Source organism: Argentina anserina, chromosome 5, assembly GCF_933775445.1.
Source record: "Argentina anserina chromosome 5, drPotAnse1.1, whole genome shotgun sequence".
In the NCBI taxonomy this organism is placed as follows: Eukaryota; Viridiplantae; Streptophyta; class Magnoliopsida; order Rosales; family Rosaceae; genus Argentina; species Argentina anserina.
In genome coordinates this window covers 1,348,304-1,367,279 of record NC_065876.1, presented here as the reverse complement: position 1 = coordinate 1,367,279, position 18,976 = coordinate 1,348,304, and the positions used below count along the sequence as shown (strand labels likewise).

Genomic DNA, 18,976 nt, shown 5'->3' with positions numbered 1-18,976 from the left:
TTGAAAAAGTGAGAAAATATGTAATATATTGTATACCTTGATAAATTGATAAATTATAAACTTATCGATATATTAATATATCGCTAAAATAATAAATTTATTCAGTCCCAAACGTATTAATTTATAGAAGTTTAAATACATCAATCATGTTTTAAAAGACTATGAACTAAGAATTGACATAAAATATATGGATCCATTATATTGTAAAAGACTAATGTCGATGATTTAAAGATTATATTGTGATTGCTCCTTCCGCAGAACAAATAAATTCCATTCTATATGTAAACAAATTACTACATGAGCGACTAATTGTACCCTTCGTACTCGATCAAAGTTGCCATTTGTATGGAAATGGACTGGGTACCAAATCAAACAGAGTTCTCCCGATGGGCTTGAAATGCTTAGTAGTAATCTCTTCGGCCCTTCGCGCCTTTTCAGGGTGAAAAACCACACTTCTGAGAGAGTTAGGAAATAGGAATTGAAGAAAACAGCAGTTTCTTTTGAGCAAGAGCTATTCAACCAATAAAAATAAATATGAAACTAATGGCCTAAAAAGGTTAAGGAAAAAGAAAGAAAAAAAAAGAAATCCGCAAAAAAACCCCAATTACCTGATACACAAAAAATGTAAATTTCTAGTAGTGACAAACTCACTTTCTATCTATTCACAACCCGAAGACAAACTCTAGGGTATAGCATGCGAATGAAAAGCATGGGAAAAAAAATGTGCCAATTCAAAACTGGCATGGCTCAGGTAGTGTTAATAAACAGGCCACCTCTTCCTTTCAAGCCCAGGACGCTTCTAGTATTCACATCCTTCAAATACCAAACACATCATATTTACATTATGGTTAACCTAGTTAGCCGGTCATAGTGAAACTCCTCCCAAAACTCTTTTCAAATCTGATTTCTGTTCTGTGGTAAGTCTTGAAGGATACTTGACGTCAAATTTGATTCTCAAATTTCCTTTTCTTCCCGGTTCTTTTGAGATAGGCATTCCTTCATTTTGTGCAACCATTTCAGCTCCAGGTTTGATAATATCCGTCAATGGGATCACGAGATTCCTTCCATCTAGGGTGGTTAGGTCAAGAGTCTTGCCAGTCAGTGCCTCCAGCAGTGTGATCTCCTGGTTCACCACCAGATCATTGCCGTCCCTCTTATAAAGTGCATGAGGTTTTTCATCAACCACAAAAACCAGATCTGCTGGAATAAAACCAGGCTCTTGGTTACCCTTCTCCGGAAAGGTTATCTTGGTGCCTTTTTTCCAACCAGGTTTGATCTCAATAGTTAATATCTCTTCCAAAATCCGAACCTTACTGCAAGAGGATTACTGAGATCAATAAATGTTCAAAGAAAAGCCAGATGTTAAAAATGTGCAAAAGAATCTTTCAAACCTTTATTTCTTAAATGGACAATGATAAAAAAAAAACACCCTTCACTAGATTTATCCGCTTCATATTATAAATTACCGACTTTAATGTGTATGAGATGTTATGGCTCTTCCTTTGATTGTAAAAAATGTGATACAAAGCAACAACAGGCATACGTGCTTATCACTACCACAAACACATCTTGCCAAAAACGCAACCACCTACGAAATTAAAAGGTTCTAAATTACAATATGTACTTCTATCATCACATTAAAGGCCTCAGGAAAATCCAACCATACTACATTCAGGCTGATCTGTGTGTTTATTAGTTTGTGGCCCGAGACCACAGGATCCAGAGTCATCTAGGTGACTGTAGTCATAAGATATACCACTAATATATGTACATAGAGATGAAAGACTAAAAGGTACTACAAACATCTAGCGCTCCTAAGTTTGCAAGCAAAACTAACTTAGCAGGTAACAAAACAATGAAAAAAATCAGAGAAAACAAACCTAATCAACAACCTAGTCAGCATTCAAAAAAAAAAAAAAAACAGAAGCTCCATTCAAGCATAGCAGACACACACAAGCAAACAGAGAATAGCAACTACGTTAGCCTTGGTAAATTATACTTCTCATTTAGGGCATTCTTAGGTTCAACTCAATCACAAACAAATGCAGAAATGACAGGAAGTCTAGACATGTCTGACATCACTCCCATCAAACCAACCGTGTCCTTAGCATCTAATATACACTCTTCACTAAAGGGTCTACATTTCATTTGGTCAAGTATAGCTTAATACTAACAATGCCAACCATAGAACTCTAGCTCAACAGAAACTGGCATTATAAGTTCTTCTAAAGCTAACATTCTAATCTTATAAAGTGGTAGTAAAGAAGCAGCATTTCAAATCCAAAGATTACGACTTTGATTATATAAAGTGCAGTTTGATTAAAAACTCGAGTCCTTGACTGGCGACACCAGCTCTACGACATCAAATCCAGCTCCAAACATCGGCATTATAAGGAGTTCAACAGCCAATACTAACATTTCTAATCTTACGAGTAAAGGAGCAGCATTTCGAATTCAAACATTACGACTTTGATTATAGAAATGAAAGTAAAAGACAAGTAAAGAAGAAGTATATACCCAGCGGAATCAGTAACGGTTCTAGAAATCTTCATCTTCTTCTTGAATCCCTTGTAGAGCTCCTCCAAGCTACACGCCAGAGTGTTCTCCACCGCATGGGCCTTCCTCAGGCCCGGCCCAGGCCCACTACTCGTCCCCGCAAACTCCGGCCCACCGGCCCCATTCGACGTCCTAAAGAATCCATCCCTATACCCCCTCCCGCCTCCACCTCCCGCGCCGCTCTCGGATCCGAAAATCTCGGCGTAGATATCGTCGGCGTCGCGCGGATTGAACTGGAACGACGTCGTGTTGTTGTTGGTGCGGTGGTGGTAGTAGTGGGAGGTGGAGGGAGGGGGGAACTGGCCGGATTTCAAAGCCTCCTCGCCGTAGAGATCGTAGATCTGGCGCTTGGTGGGGTCGGAGAGGACGTCGTAGGCCTCGGAGATTTGCTTGAACTTGGACTCGGCCTCGGGGCGTTTACCGGCGGGGTTTTTGTCGGGGTGCCAAATCATGGCGAGGCGCTTGTAGGCTTTCTTCAGGTCGTCCTCGCTGGCGTTACGATTCACTTTCAGTATGTTGTAGTAATCCACGCCCATCGCTTCTTCTTCTTCCTTCTTCCTTCTTCTTCTTGTTCGTTTTTTGGTTAGCACTGATTCTGGTGCGCGGTTGTGATATGAGGGAGGTTGCGTCATCGTTAATCGCGTGGGGCCCGCCCCAGGTTAATGCTAATCATGGACCATCAGTATTTATATCTTTACGTAATTTAAGTTTATTTTCTTGGATTTTGCCATATCAAAGATGAAATTTTCTATGCAAATTTAAACATAACATAAACAATTTAAATATTATATTACAATTCGTAACTCGGACTCTCTATACCTCCTACTTATAACATTTCTAACAGTTTTTCTATATTTTTTTCAAAATAGAGAAACAAACTTTAAAATCTCTAAAACTTTTATGCTCAAACTCCACTAATTTTTTTTATTTTGTAGATTTTTACATTTATTACATCAATTAAATATTATATTTTCGTATTCATCATAATCATAAAATATTTCATAATTTCATATTGTTGACTTAGAATATTTATTACAGATTTTTTATTGGTTGTAATCTAAATTTGAGTTATTAAAGAATGTGTAACTATTTAATATTTGGTTATGCAAATTTTTACCAAATGCAGTAAATTTAGAGAATCAATTATTCTCTTTCATAAATTTATCTATTTTAGATAATGTTATAAAGAAGCTGTTGGAGTGAAAAAAAGATATTTTTTCTCCAAATCTTCATTTTTTTCTAAAATACATAATCTATTAGAGATACTCTAAGGCGAATTACGGTTCTAAATCAAATGATATGGTACACGTATAGATAATTTTGGTTACATTCTATTTTTTACTTAACGTGCACCAAACTGGCGGGTTGGGTGGTTTGGTTGAGAATAGTTAGATATTCTCACAATACTTTTTTGAGTTTCTCTTTGTTAGCAAAATCTGTGTGATACAGTAGTCAGTACGATTAGAAGTGGATTAAGTACCCTAATGAGAAAACTATAATAGCACTCCCAAGCACCGTGTTATTTAACTCATTCCTACTCGGACAGATTAGTAGAACATCCTTGAGAACAAATCGCTATATGAAATCTGAATATGGATGAAAAATACAAAATGAGAACAACTCCCAGAGTTCACAAACTGCTTCTGATCGACTCGGTGTAAGCAAATCAACAAACACAAAATGATATCGATATGACAACACAAATATACAAGTATTATGTGACACAGATGATCAGAAAAACTACAAACTATGTATACACGGCCTTGACTCACCCGAACGAACTGCTGCTCATCTCGGTTACCCAACACGCTGCCCTTGGAATGCAAAGCTTCATGAATCCACAAGCCTACTAAATCAGATCGATTAAGTCCTTAGTTTTGCGAAACCAAATGAGCCTGCTTTCAGGTGTATTGAAGAGTAAACTAGAATGAATTCCCACAATGGATAAACTAAACAAGAATAGCAAGTTATACGGCAATAGCTTGACCCGTTAAACCATCATGAAGCTGCAATGAACCATCTTTCATCAGATTGAGGCTCAAACTCTTGAATCTCTCCCTAGAGTACTGTCGTGATGCCTTTCTCCAATCAGTTCCCGTTTTCATCATGGCAACAAACTCATCATAACTGATACGCCCATCCTATAATATCATGCAATATAAGAATCATATATAAATGGAACAATTCTACCGGAATACTGGAAAATACAGGAATTAAGGAGCTTTTTCAGCATTGATATGAATAAGTTTGGCCAAACCTTGTCAGTGTCCACCTCACGCATGATATCAGTCAGCACATCAGTATCCGTTTCACCTGATTCATCTGTTAATGCTTGCCTGAGCTCAACTAATTCAATATACCCACTTCCATCCTTGTCAAAGAATATAAATGCTCGACGGAGATGCTCATCATTCTCCAATTTTTGCAAGTGAATTGTAACTGCTGCAAACTCTCCATAATCCAGATATCCATTCCCATCAACATCAGCCTATGAAAAAAAAGAACAGAAAGTGTTTGTTAAATGGATTGTATATCTTAAACACACAAGCCATTATTTATTGATAAAATTGGTAGAAGAAAAGTTATCGTGATTTTAGTTCTCAAATGAATTTACAAAACTTACCACTTCCATTAACATCTTAACCTCTGGTTCAGCCAACTGTGAACCAACCTTTTGAAGACCAGTTTTCAATTCTTCATAAGTTACTCTGCCATCTTTATCAGTGTCCATCAATGTGAACATGTCCCTGATAACTTCTACTTCTTTGACTGATAAGTGCTCTGCAATTACCTGCAAGAATTGATACAGAAAGAAAAATTCACATAATTACATATTTTGTGTATATATATTACTATGAAGGGTAGTCAATACTTTACTGAGATTACAGATGCTTACCCGTAAGGCCTTCTTTTTAAATCTATTCATCACTGAGAACTGCTTGAGCCTTGGCCTCACAATATCTCCTAATGGAACATTTGGAGCTTTTTTTGCATTCTGCAACCATGGATGTTCTGTAGTCACAAAAGGTAAGGAAAACTTCAGGTCACATATTTCATGAAATGCAATCATCTTGCAGATACAATTAACCTCATAGCAGCAGACATACATAGTACTATTTTTTAAGACAATTATATATTACAACAATTACCACAAACTAATGGGTTCCTGCAGCTTCAATAGACTGACAACAGAAGCTTCATATGTGTGTAAGTAGGAAGAATATACGACACTAAGGTTCCCAAAATATGATTTCCTAGCCCTCTATCAATCTCAGGTAGTACTAGTAGTGGTGTAGCTGAGTTGACCCATTCTCAGGCCTAGATTAGGTTCCTTTCTCGACATGTACAGAGTTGAGTTTCCATTTCAAATAAGAACTTATCATTCATGGTCCATATGATTTGTCTACCTGCAGATGACACAGATGACATTCATACTAATTCTTTCAGAACCCTCGTATCACAGTAATTCCATATGCAAAATAAACGCAAGTTATGAGTTTCATTTATCCGCCAACTTGCCATTTCTTCTTATTAGATTAAGATGTAATGGAGAGGCCTACCTAGGTGTCTACATATTGGTTACAGTTGTAACGACTAGCACTTCTAGTATCAAGTGAGATCATTGCTTTTCTATAACTTGGTCTTGTTTTCAAGTGTTACTTTGGTTCCGTTCCACAACTTTCTAGTGCTCGTTTGATAATTATATACTAGCTCATGTGAAATACTGATAGAAGTTTCCAACATCAAATAAACCTCTGTCTTATCCAGCACAATCTTCACGGGAAACATATTTTCTACGCAGAAAAGGCTGATCCTTTGGTTTACCAACATAATGAATTGGAAATTACATCCATTGCTAAAATATACAGTATTGGTACTACACCGTTTGAACCAGTTAGTAGTTTCCTCTTCCTCGGAGTCTCGGACTTTGTTTTCGGGTTAGCTTTCAGCTTTTAATGTTTAATAACATATGATTTATACATTATATGTCTTGCAAGATCATGAAATCTCAGTATGGTACAAATTCATTACAAGAACGAATAGTGTAGATAACTTATCAATTATGCAACTCTCTCAACTGTCAACAAGTCAAGACACAGTGACAAGAAGGACTTACCAAGCACCTGTTGAGCAGTCAAGCGTTTTTTAGGATCCGGGTTGAGCATCTGCCTTACAAGGCTTTTAGCACTCTCTGAAATCTGAGGCCAGGGTTCCCTCTTGAAATCAATCACCCCCCTCAAGATTGCAAGCGCCACACCCTGCTCACTCTCTGTCATAGAAATCGAAAATTAGAAACAATCTCACAAACCAGACAAATATCAAAAACCATCAGTTACAGTAGCAAAGCAAACCATCTTTCAACACAAACTGGACGGAACTAGAACTCGAAAATACCTGCCCAAAATGGAGGAACCCCACATAACAAAATGTAAAGAATGACTCCGGCGCTCCATATATCAACCTCCGGTCCATAATTCCTCTTCAAAACCTCCGGCGCCATGTAGTACGGACTCCCCACAATCTCCGTAAACTTCTCCCCTAAAACCCCCCCAACCCAAACACAAGAAATCCATCAACACAAGCTCAAACACTAAACAACACAATCAATCCACCACAAAATTCAACACAATTCCACAACCATACCAGGCTTAAAAAACACAGACAGCCCGAAATCAATAGCCTTAAGCGGCGAGTGCTCTTTCTTGTTGGAAAACAAAAAGTTCTCGGGCTTCAAATCCCTGTGCATAACTCCATTAGCATGGCACATCCTCACCACCTCCGCCACAGTCCTGGCCACATTCGCCGCGGCTCGCTCGCTGTAGTGCCCTCTGGCCACAATCCTGTCGAAAAGCTCGCCTCCCTCGCAGAGCTCCATCACCAAATGGACGTTCTCGTTGTCCTCATAAGTCGCCTTGAGCTTCACTATGTTGGGATGCTCCGGCAGATTCGACATTATCGCCACCTCGCGCCTCACGTCCTCTATATCAACCTGCAAACACAAAAAACAAAATTCAAAACCAAACGCTTTACACAAACACCGAAAAACGACGCCGTTCGCGGTGGTTTCTTACGGCGGTTCTGAGCTTCCGCTTGGAGATGGACTTGCAGGCCAGAGCTTCTTTAGTCTCGCGGTCCGTGCAGAGATAGGTGATGCCGAACTCGCCGCGGCCCAGCTCCCGGCCCAGTATGTACTTGTCGCCGATCCGAGTCCGGTGACCGAGCGGAATCACGTCTTTCAGCACCTGGATCGGCGCCGGCGACCGGATCGCATCCTCGGAGTACGGGTTCGGCCGCCGCTCCCCCCCGGTCTTCTTCTTCTTGTTGTTAGCTTGGTAGGTCTCCTGGTTCTCGATGACGTCAGCTCTGACGCAGACGTTGCAGTTCCCCATGTGTTTACAGCTGTAAACTTAACCCTTCAGCTCAGCTTGAGCAAAGCAGGGGCAGTAAAGCTGAAGCGGAGCAAGAAGGCCGAAGACGAAGCTCCACCGGCTTTGTTTGCATCAAAAAACGCGGCCGTTTAGGGCGGCGGAGGAGGGAGGAGAGAGGAGAGAGAGAGAGAGAGCAACTGAAAAAGTGAGACTTTTGTGAAAAGAACAAAAGTAATAAGCAAATAATTCTTTTGGGTTTTGAATTGTAGGGATGGTTTGGGATTGGAGGGGTTAATTTTCCAGAGAACTCAGTCGCCTGGAATTTTGTCCAGTTGAGCTGATGAGAGCATATGATTGTGAAAGGAGACAAGGTAAGTACCCGGTGTTGGAGGGAACATGGAGAAATGGGGTAGTTAGTTAGTTCGTTTGGTTTTTTTACTGCTCGTCTTCCGGTACTTACCGCCAAATTACAAACAGTAATACATTATTTTGATTTGCTAATCACTACGCTTGTGTAATTATTAAACACGAGTATGACTCCGCAAGTCCGCATTACCTATCTTATTGCTTTAACCATGCTCGCTCATACAAAAAACAGTCTCCTAGGGTCACAATCAATTTACGAGAAATAATTTAATTTTAAGTACACGTTATATTATAGAATGTATTATTTCATAAGGCACAATCAACTGATATATTCACTTATTGAGCTCGTGGATCCTAGAGCCTCTCCGCGTGATTGATGTGATTACATTTTTAACGGAGACTACGTTATTAATTCAAGACAACAATAAAAGAAAAGGGTTATTTTTGTAAACGTTGGTAGTTGCTTGATGAATTAGCTTAACCCTTCAAGCTTAAACAAGAAGTATGAGAAAATGATGACTTCAGTTTCTGTGAGGTCGACTGCAGATGGTGTTTTCCTAGCCACCACTTCCACGATTCACCCTCTGATAGGATTATTATGTATGTAAATTGTACTTAAGCACAAAATTATATTTCTGATTAACGATAGCAACCGTGGAAGAAAATTAGCCGTTGACGTGTTTGGAAAATGAAAGGGGATGAAAATTTCAGGGGAGTGGATGAGGGGGTTTGATGACAGTCATGACACACGAGGGTTTGACTCGGTCACCAGCCATCCCCTTGTATTTGACTGTGTTGTCCTACGCTAACACAAATGATTGGGATTAATTAATTTCGCTCTGTTACATTTGGCGCGCCGGAACTTGACACGCCTTATCGAAATATAACTACTTTGAGGTTTGAATACCCCACAAACACAATTGTTCCTTATTTTACCTCCTTTCAGTACTCCGACCTCCATTTTTTTAAATATAGTTTTAACTTAGTTAATGTATATAAAATTATCAAAAAATATATAACAATAAAAATATAAAAAATAAATAATTCTTTACTTATTTATTATAAAATATAAATATAGATAATTATCATTTATATTTATTGCTAGATAATTCAAAATGGGATATCAAATTGATTTTTTTTATAAACATCATTAGTCAAGAATTTAAAGTAGTTGATAAACATCAAATTGAATGTGAACGATTTAATATATAAATTATATAACTATATAAAATTTCTCATAAACTTCGATTTGAGTCAAAAAATAAAACTTGTTCATTAGAGGATATAATATTTCATATACATTGATGAACAAAACTCGTTAATTAGAGGTTAAAATATTTCATATACGTTGATGTTATTATCAATGAATGAAAAATAGAGTTTACCAATTTATTATGAATTCAGAAAACGAGCGGAATAGTGATCGAATTAATTCGAGAATATAGTTTGTGTGATTATTATGCATTTTTTCAGTTGTATATAATAAATGATTTTGAAATAGAGTATGAAATAAATTAATATATACTAGTATGATTTGATATATTAAATTAGATAATAGACATTTTAGGAAAACTTTGGAAGTCTAAATAATATTTTAGGTATCTATAAAAGTAAAATAGAGGTCTAAATACCGTTTTTTGAGATATGAATAGAAACTCATTTTAAGTAATCTAAAGTGAGTTATGTATCTTACCATATATATTCTAAAAAAAAAGTATCTTACCATAGACTATAATATGTAAAAAATCATAATGCTGGGTCAGTTGGTCACCAAGACTCTTTCATTAAGGTAATTATCGATCACTTGGTTCAGTTAGTTGTGTATTATTAGTTTGTCACATATATTAGGACAGTTTCATAATAAATATATATATAAGGTTCTTTTATTTATTTATATAATTTGTAATTTGTACTTGTTTCCTGAATTGAGTATTTCGAACCTTCTATTTTGAAAACTAGGTCAAAATGATTTGGAATGTAAAATACCTAGTATATACATGTCCATCCAATTTCTTCCCAATGGACTTTTCTTAAACCTCACTTGAAACAAGAAATTGACATATTTTAAGTTGAATAGAAGATAGTTTAATTTTGAGAAGAAGTTGCGTAGAACATATTAACATACATAGCTAAGAAAGAGAAATATGCATGGATTGGTTAATGGAGACATAGATCGAGTAGTGAGAAGGATGAATGGGTGCACATAGTAAGAAAGGAAGTGTGAGTGGGAGAACTGGGTGGTGGGTGACTTGGTCAATATTTATAAGTCTTTTGAAAGCCGACGAAAATGGAAATTTAAGATTCGATGATTAAAGTCAACAATATGATTGAAATTCACATCTTCTTTTCAAAAGCTTATCTGCTGTTTGTGTATGATGTGTATAGAAGTTGTCCTTCCTAAAACAAACCCTTCTCTTTAACCTCAAATGAAATCAACAGAAAAAAGTCGAGGGTTGTCGAGTAAACCAGTGCTTTACTATTTCTCCTGTCTCCTCAACAGATTGATTAGATCACAACACAAACCGTAAGACCATCTCTGATCGTAAGTTAAAATTCTCTTATTATCACCTCTCACCATAAGTCATCTTTCACTTCCCGAAATTTTTTTTCCCGTATGATCATTAAATAGATAGCATTCTATTAGGTAAGTTAAATGAGATTCTTGTTTTATTATTTTGTCATTTTCTTCCTAATCTATCCTCCTTACATTTTTAATATTCTTATTATATCCCTTTTAGTTTTAGTTATATTTTAATTTTCTCATAAACATCGTGTTTTTTTTTACAAATAACGAATATACCATCACGAACCTCACAATGAGCCATTTCATATGAGTCTAATATTGAATATGATCAGGGCTAAATTATTTTAATGCATAATAATTACTATTATTTATTACGATAATTAACGGTTTGTTTAAAATCTTGAAGATGACCTCCAAACTCATAAAAAGTACCATACACATTGATGCATAAAAGTAAAATAACCAAATAATGCATAAATATTAAGAGAAGTCACTAATCACTGAATTCAACACTTTGGATAATCATCGTCACCTCTTACATAAATAATAGTCGTTGCAAACCCAAAAATCTATGTATACCTTACCATTTATACCTTATGGTGGGAACTCATAAACCAAGTGTATAAAAGATACTAAAGAATATGCCAAAGTGATAAGTCATATATCTCTTATACCTTACTAATTTTGTCTTATGATGACAGATGCTCTAATCATCTTTTCATGAGTGATTTTGATCACGTACCATAAAAACTAGTGATTTTAATTACTGGCTACAAGGGTACGTAGCAATCGCCAATCGGTACAACAAAAGTTTAAAGCGAAGGTGAATTTCAATTTAGTTGCAGTATTAATCTAGACTTGAATTCAAAATTAGTTGGGAAGGGGATAGTTGGTTAACTTGGTTTCGTCGGCATGAATTATACGTACGTACATGATTGCATGGTTAGCTTTCGTCCCCGTTTTCCCTGTGATGTTGATCACACGCTATGATCACTATTTAAGCAACAAACTGACAGTAGTCTGTGTTTTAATTTATAGACTCTTGCTTTCACAGCTTCACATTATTGTAGTCAATTAATTAAGCATAGCCTTCCGTCTATAAAACTATAGACTTATGCTTTTACATTTTTGATTTTTGAACGCACCTTGATCTCGATCACTATAGTTCCTTCGGTCTATAACCAGTGGTCCAAATATATATGTGGCTTGATGAAAGTGACGAACAAATTGATCTAATGCAAGTATAGAGTTTCAACGTTATCGATCAGCTGTGCTATGTCGACTCTCACGTACGCGCAGAAAATCATAATGCTTAATTAGTACATACGTCGATTGAGATTGATTACATTAAGCATATCTGAGTCAATTATGAGACGCCCAGGAATTTGGTTTACCATGATAATATATTAATAGGGTACCAAATTTGTTGAAAACCTGTAAATCTTGGTACTTTTCTTTGACTACAAGCAACTGTCACAGAGTCTCTCTTTACTGTAAGTGTTAAACGTACCATAATGTACATGTGAAGAGATAGCCTTGATCTTAAGTAATACATATATGTTACGGGTGCTGAATCTGGGAGATCCTGCGCCTCGTAGCCTGTATTTCGATGTGTCAGTTCAGTGAGATTTACACACAATAAATGTAAAGTCAAAGGGTCAGCGGTGCGCCGTTCTTTGACTCTCCGAAGCTTAAGTTGGTATCTGGAGTGAAATTCAAGTTCGAGAGTTAAAGATTTAAGAATACGTTACAATTTTTAGGAGATTTTCTGACGGGATTTTATAGGCGTATTAGAGGAAGTGCAATCTTCATATTCCAGATGTGGGAAAACGTACATGAGCATTGTACATTTACTGTTCTGGCGAGATACTTTAAATGGCGCCTGAGCCGGAAATTATATGGCAGGTTATGCCGGCTTGGCACCTGACCGGGTTGGGTCCCTTTCTGTCAGTCCGGCGACCGAATGAGATGAGATTTTCGCCGGAAAATGTCCCGTCGGGGGAGAGGTGTTAACAATATATAACTGGGGTCGAGCCTCGTATAATCTAATTTGCTTGTTATAGAGAAAGATATATAGAATCAAAGATAGATGCTGGGGAGCTTTTATGAAACTCGATCAAAGGAGCTGGAAAAGTTTGATGGTGTAATGTGGTGCAGTAGGCGTGGGGGGTGAGCTGTGAAGAAGACGATCACGTACGCATATACACTACCTTTTTCTTCAAGCCCTAAAATATATAATAGATCAGAGAGACCAAACAGCATGATGATGATCAACATGCACACTACAACAAGAAACGTAAAATGTGACAAATGAAATTCCTCGCAAAAGGTCTATATTCCTCGCTTAAACTAATGAGCAAGGAAATTTGTTCGTCGCAAATTTTCCTCGCTTAAACCCCCTCACAGATTACTATATGCGAGGATTTTTGGTTTCCTCGCAATTAAGTAATTGCAAGGAATCTTAATTCCTCGCAATCACTTAATTGCGAGGAATTAAGATTCCTCACATATTGATAATTGCGAGGAACAAAGATTCCTTACTAATTAACAAATGTGAGGAATAACAATGCCTCACCGATTTTCAATTGCAATGGATAACATCCCTCACAAATTAACCAATGTGAGGAATACATTTTCCTCATAAAATAAACATTGCAAGGAATCTGTAATATGCTTCTGTGTTTGCTACCCATCTTTCCCATATGCATTTCTTCAAGGTAACATACAAGTTATTTGAGATAAAAGAACAAGAAATTGAGTAACTAAACATGCCAACTAATATTAGAGTTAAGCTTACATATATATACAACTGTTTGCAATTCCAAAAGGATTCAAAATAGAACACAGGGCATCAAGGACTAAATATATAGTTCCTTAACCACATGTCTGAGATGTAATTCTTCCTAGATATTAAGGACAGTTCCTTAACTTCATCTCAAAAAGAAACTTTCCAAATATACTACTGAGCTCCAAGGCATACTAGAGTCTCATGGGAAAGTCATCAAAGCCATCAGGGAAATCATCTCTACCTTCAATACCATCTGCTGCTATTGTATCAGCATCAACATTGATGTTGTTACTCCCACTCAATTTGGTAAATATTGCTCGCAACATGGATTTCAGTTGTGCATTCTCTGATTTCAATGTAGTTACAGTTGACGACAGAGTTTGTATGTTACCTTTCATCTCATTCCACTCAGAATTGATTGGCGTTGAGGAAGAAGACGGGATATCCAACCGAGGGAAAGCACCTACGCCATGAACCTTTCCACCTTTTCTCCCACACTCTTTGGCCATAATAGCAATCTCTTCATTCAAAGACACTTCTATTGATTCAATAGAAGTACCTTCTGCTGCCTCTTCTATGAGCTTTGCCTTGATAGCTTCTCTCTTCTGCTTCATTTTTTCCTATAAGAAAAAGAATGATCATTATGTATATATATAACCAACATATATATTAACTGACAACAACAAACAAGATGCTAGGTATAATGCAGTGTACCTAACATGCACAAAGACATATATAAGACATTGTACCTAAAATCTAATCTGCATGGCCATAACAACTATGTACACATAAAGATACAAATCGCAGACTTGAACTTTAGATCTTCAATAGTTTCTACTATATATAACCTTGATAATCCAGTACAACTCAATAACTTACATGTCTCGCTCGTTTAGCCTCACTCACCCAGGTATGCTCTGCATCCTGATACATATTTTCATAGTTGTCTATTAATGATACAGGCTTACCACTTTCCTGCACTTGAAAAATCATACAGTTAAATACAAGTTTGAAATGATAGAATACCTCATGGGTGACTAGTATTTAATTAATTACCTTTGCTGCTTGCAAAGCATGCTGAATAAATGGCATTGCACCGCCCCTATGAGTACTTTCTTGCTTATCCCGGTTTTGAGCATTAGTAGCACAGATCTCCTTTATCAATGAAATAAAGTTATGAACACTATAAGCATCACCAGCTTTATCATATGAAATTACTCTTTCAAACAAACAGTATGTATAATTCATGATTATATGATGAAGCACAAATACATACCATATAGTCTTCATTGCGATAAACATTATCGCATAACCAATGCCAATGATGTAGAGGTCTACTATTCCAAAGGTCTGGGTGAGGCAACCTGACTCGTGCTTGTTCATATGTTCCACACTTCTTATAGTGATCATGCAATCTCCATTGAAGGGAATAGATCACGAATCATACCAAATAAGTCACCAGTTGGTTCATCAACTTGCTCATCAACCTCACTGGTCACTGTATCTCCTTGTTCCCCATGATCTGTCCATTTCAGATATGCAATTGACATTCCACGATGCAACAAATGGACACGAGTAACATGAAGAGGCTGCCAACGTTTATTCAGACAGTCCTTGCACGGACATATTGTCTCATTCCTCTCATTCACATGGTGTTTAGCAACCTCCATAAATGATCTGACCCCTTCTTTATACCCAGTACTAAATTTGTCCTGCTTAAGTATCCATTCCCTATTCATTTTGACTTAATTCCAATATAAACAGGGCTGAAAGGACCCATACGTATATATCAGCCAACTTACAATCAATTAGCATTAAGAACATACACAAGACCAGAAACTGATATAAGCATGCTGAATCAATATATTATATGTATAGGCATCTTAAAGGATATATTCCACCTATCAAATAAGTTTTAAAATTTATTTAAAAGGAAAGTAATTATCTAAGTTTCCAGACATATTAAAGGTGTGCATTACTTATCTATTTTTGTATTCATGTTACAAGCAAAACAAAACATGATTTGTTTTCATTACCACAGAATGTAAAAATAACAAAAAAAAAGTACTAAGATACAAATCATGGAGACAAAAGTTCTCATAATGGAGATGTAGAAGACACAAAGTGTGTGTAGTATCAGTGCAGTTTATATGTATCCGATTACTAACCTTAAAGAAGCAAGCAAAGACAACAAGTTGTTTGGACTGAAACTGTTGTATGGCAACAATGTCCTACAAATAAGAACAATGGAAAATTGTCAGATACACATACCACAATTAAAGTAGCCATACAAATGACACTAACAGACAAAAAAAACCCTAAAACTTGTTCAATTCTACATATAAATGAGTTATGTGGCCTGAGAGTTTGCTCATATATGATTCGACTCTACCAATCAAGATGAATTGTATATGTTCCGTTAAGTGAATAATGGGAATGTCAATTGCATAAGTAGATCAATACAAGAAACTTTCAATTGCAAGAGTGCATAAGTTAGTAAACTACCTTACAAGTAAATCAATACAAGAAACTTTCAATTGCAAGAGTGCATAAGTAGACATGCCACAAATTTAACCAATTTACTAATTGGACACTTTAACAAACAAAAGAATTGAAATAAACCACAAGCAGGCTAACTTAACACAACCAAAACTAAACCAGTTTTCTGACCAGTACCTTCACACTGAAATCTGGATAAATCTGTAAAGAATTTAACTTCGTGGTCTTCTAAAGAAATAAACTAGACATCATAAAGAACATCTCAGAAGTTGAATCACCATAAAATGATTTTTCTGGAAATAGTTATGAATTTTGAAAGACTACTGATATGCATCAGTAAAAACAGATATGGCTGTGTAAGTGATAGATTTTGGTAAGGATTTTCACATACCAAAAGTAAACCAAAACCAACGAAATTTGGTATGCACATAGAGGGATATATGAAGTTTACAATGCTACTTTCGGAATCTAAAACAAAGAACTGAGCTAAAAGTTATGATGTTGCAAAGTTGGTCCAAAATCAAGGTTTTCTGCACTTTTCTGGAAAATTTCCAGCAACATAGAAACTCGAATTTGAAGACTTAGATTCAATTTCTGGAGTAGTAAATGAGATTTTCAAGCTTCAAAACAGTATGAGAACAATTCTAGAACACTAGAATGATTTCAAACACAACAAACAATGAATCAAAAAGATCCAAAATTTGATTTGGACACCCAAACTCAAGAACACCATTCTAGAGCTGCAACCACTAAGATTTTTAACCAAAACACAATGAAATTCGAACTAGTTCTCATATCTAAACAGGTCTGTGAAGTTAATCAATAAACAGAACTTTTCCTAATCAAGGAACTTGATCAACCTACACGAGAAAAACTAAATTCAATCCCAAACTCAGCTGGGCATTTCAACAAACACCTTAGGCACAATAAACACAGTCTTCTATTTCCCAAGAATTTCAGTTGTTTTAACACCCAGAAGAGTAGTAGTCAAAGTACATGAAAGTACAAGAACAAAATGCCCAAAATTTAATGTGAACAGAAGATCAATCTAAGAACATGAAATTATGAACAAGCATATGTGGGTAGAAATAGAAATTGAATTACTAAAACGTGAATCCAACCAAAGGAGCTCCATCTTCTAATCTGGACTACAAGAAGAAGATTAAAAGGCTTACCCTCAATATGCTTTTGCAATGCTCGCTGACTAATCCAAGCCCGGTCGAGTTTCAAGAAAAGCAAACAAAAAAGCAAAGAAGATTTCAGATTGTGTTGTACCAAATCAAACGACGAAGGATTTAAAATCAAGAAGAAATCCTTACCCAACTTGCAAAGATGAGAGGCACGTACTCGATTCGCTCGCCGGCAATCTGGAAGATTTTCGGGAGTAAGGTTTGGCTGTGGCGATAGAAAGGGTTTTTTTTGCGATAGCAGTCGATAGAAAGGGTTTAGAGTTCACTTGAGATTTGTGGCCATTAATTATAATTTGACTTTTTAATATATATCTGAGTGTTTTTTAGGTGAGGATTGGCTAGACTTCCTTACAGAAAGTTTACAATCTGGCGCCATATACACCCGCCAACAAATTTGAGCTGCATTCAAACACAAATTTTGAGAAATTTTTGACTAAAATTCTGTTCTCAATTCCCGCCAAATCATAAGCGAGGAAATCTATAATTCCTCACTCAATATGAGAATTTGGGAGGACTATTTCCTCGCATTTTTATAAATAAGCGACGACTATTTATTCCTCGCAAATTCTAATTTTTTGTGAGGAATCATCAATCATCGCAAATAATTTCGTCGCTTATTACCTTATTTCTTGTAGTGGCATGGCCTGGTCTTTCTGCCTTTTCTTTACACTTTTGGATAAAGAACTGCCCTACTGCATCTACTGTGCGTTTACTATTCATGCATGCCAGTCTATAAAGTTCTATCTTCTCGTTTTCGTTTTTGGAATGTGAAGGAGAAGGCATAAATTGATCACATTATAAAACTATATATATAATTTGCTTGTTTCACGACATTTCTCATCCTCATCTCCATTTTCTTATCTTGTTCAGTACACAAATTAACCCTAATTCAACAATCAACGTTGTTCCTACAAGAGAATGTTAAACAACATCAATAGACTAGAGAGAAGTGCTACTTGATCGATGATCAGTACCACCTAGATGGCTAAAATATATCTTTTTCATGTGAAATTTACGTACTTACTGCGGCAATATTTAGTGTTACATGTTGTTTCATATATGAATGTCCTAATAAGGAACAACTGAACATTCCACCTAGCCATGGCCACTGATCAGTTCTAACTTTCAGCTACCCCAAATGGTTTAAATTGGCTCAGAAGAAAAATTCTAAGTTTTGCAAATTGCAAATGTATAAATATATAGATAAAATCCTACTGCCAAATTATTAATTTCTCATTTCTGATACAAATAAGAAGATGAAGGAGTAGGGTTACCGGTTACGAGTCCGCAATTTTTGCAATATGAAGCCATGGTCCATTTATAGCCCAAGAAAGCAGGCCCTTTTTATACAGTCTCATTCCAGCTAGGGTTTCATTCGCCCCATAGATTCCCAACCAAGGTTTCAGACTTTTAAGCCGAAACAAAGAGGAGAATTGAAATTTCAATATTATCCACCTTTTCATTTTCTAATGAAAACTTGGGGAAGAGGTTGATTTTTTTTTATCGACGACGATACTGGCTTGGGCAACAAGGTATGTTTGATTATTCTCAAGAAACCATATATTGACAATCGGTGTCGTCCTGAGGGGTCTGTCTCCGTCCACGTAGGCAGCTCCCAGGTGTAATCATACACTGCAGCTGCTCCATCTGCTCAAGCTCAAAGTCTGAGACTTGCACCATCACA

At 36.5% G+C, this 18,976-nt stretch overlaps 3 protein-coding genes across 3 annotated transcripts; all 3 read right to left on the bottom strand.

Annotated features, from left to right (window-relative positions):
• Positions 1-286: 286 nt before the first annotated feature.
• On the bottom strand, positions 287-3,167 carry LOC126796103 (uncharacterized). The gene is made up of 2 exons (XM_050522867.1): positions 2,518-3,167; positions 287-1,313 (listed from the first exon to the last, which is right to left on the bottom strand). The coding sequence occupies exons 1-2, from the start codon at positions 3,090-3,092 to the stop codon at positions 866-868; spliced, it is 1,023 nt and encodes a 340-aa protein (XP_050378824.1). The 5' UTR covers positions 3,093-3,167; the 3' UTR covers positions 287-865.
• Positions 3,168-4,117: 950 nt separating this feature from the next.
• On the bottom strand, positions 4,118-8,264 carry LOC126796102 (calcium-dependent protein kinase 10-like). Its single transcript, XM_050522866.1, has 8 exons — positions 7,629-8,264; positions 7,201-7,546; positions 6,952-7,095; positions 6,674-6,826; positions 5,453-5,568; positions 5,180-5,347; positions 4,814-5,044; positions 4,118-4,697 (listed from the first exon to the last, which is right to left on the bottom strand). The coding sequence occupies exons 1-8, from the start codon at positions 7,944-7,946 to the stop codon at positions 4,524-4,526; spliced, it is 1,650 nt and encodes a 549-aa protein (XP_050378823.1). The 5' UTR covers positions 7,947-8,264; the 3' UTR covers positions 4,118-4,523.
• A 5,320-nt stretch (positions 8,265-13,584) lies between these two features.
• LOC126795305 (uncharacterized) lies at positions 13,585-15,019 on the bottom strand. Its single transcript, XM_050522144.1, has 4 exons — positions 14,880-15,019; positions 14,660-14,758; positions 14,483-14,578; positions 13,585-14,223 (listed from the first exon to the last, which is right to left on the bottom strand). Exons 1-4 carry the CDS (start codon positions 14,880-14,882, stop codon positions 13,795-13,797), a joined length of 627 nt encoding a protein of 208 aa, XP_050378101.1. The 5' UTR covers positions 14,883-15,019; the 3' UTR covers positions 13,585-13,794.
• Between the last annotated feature and the right edge of the window lie 3,957 nt (positions 15,020-18,976).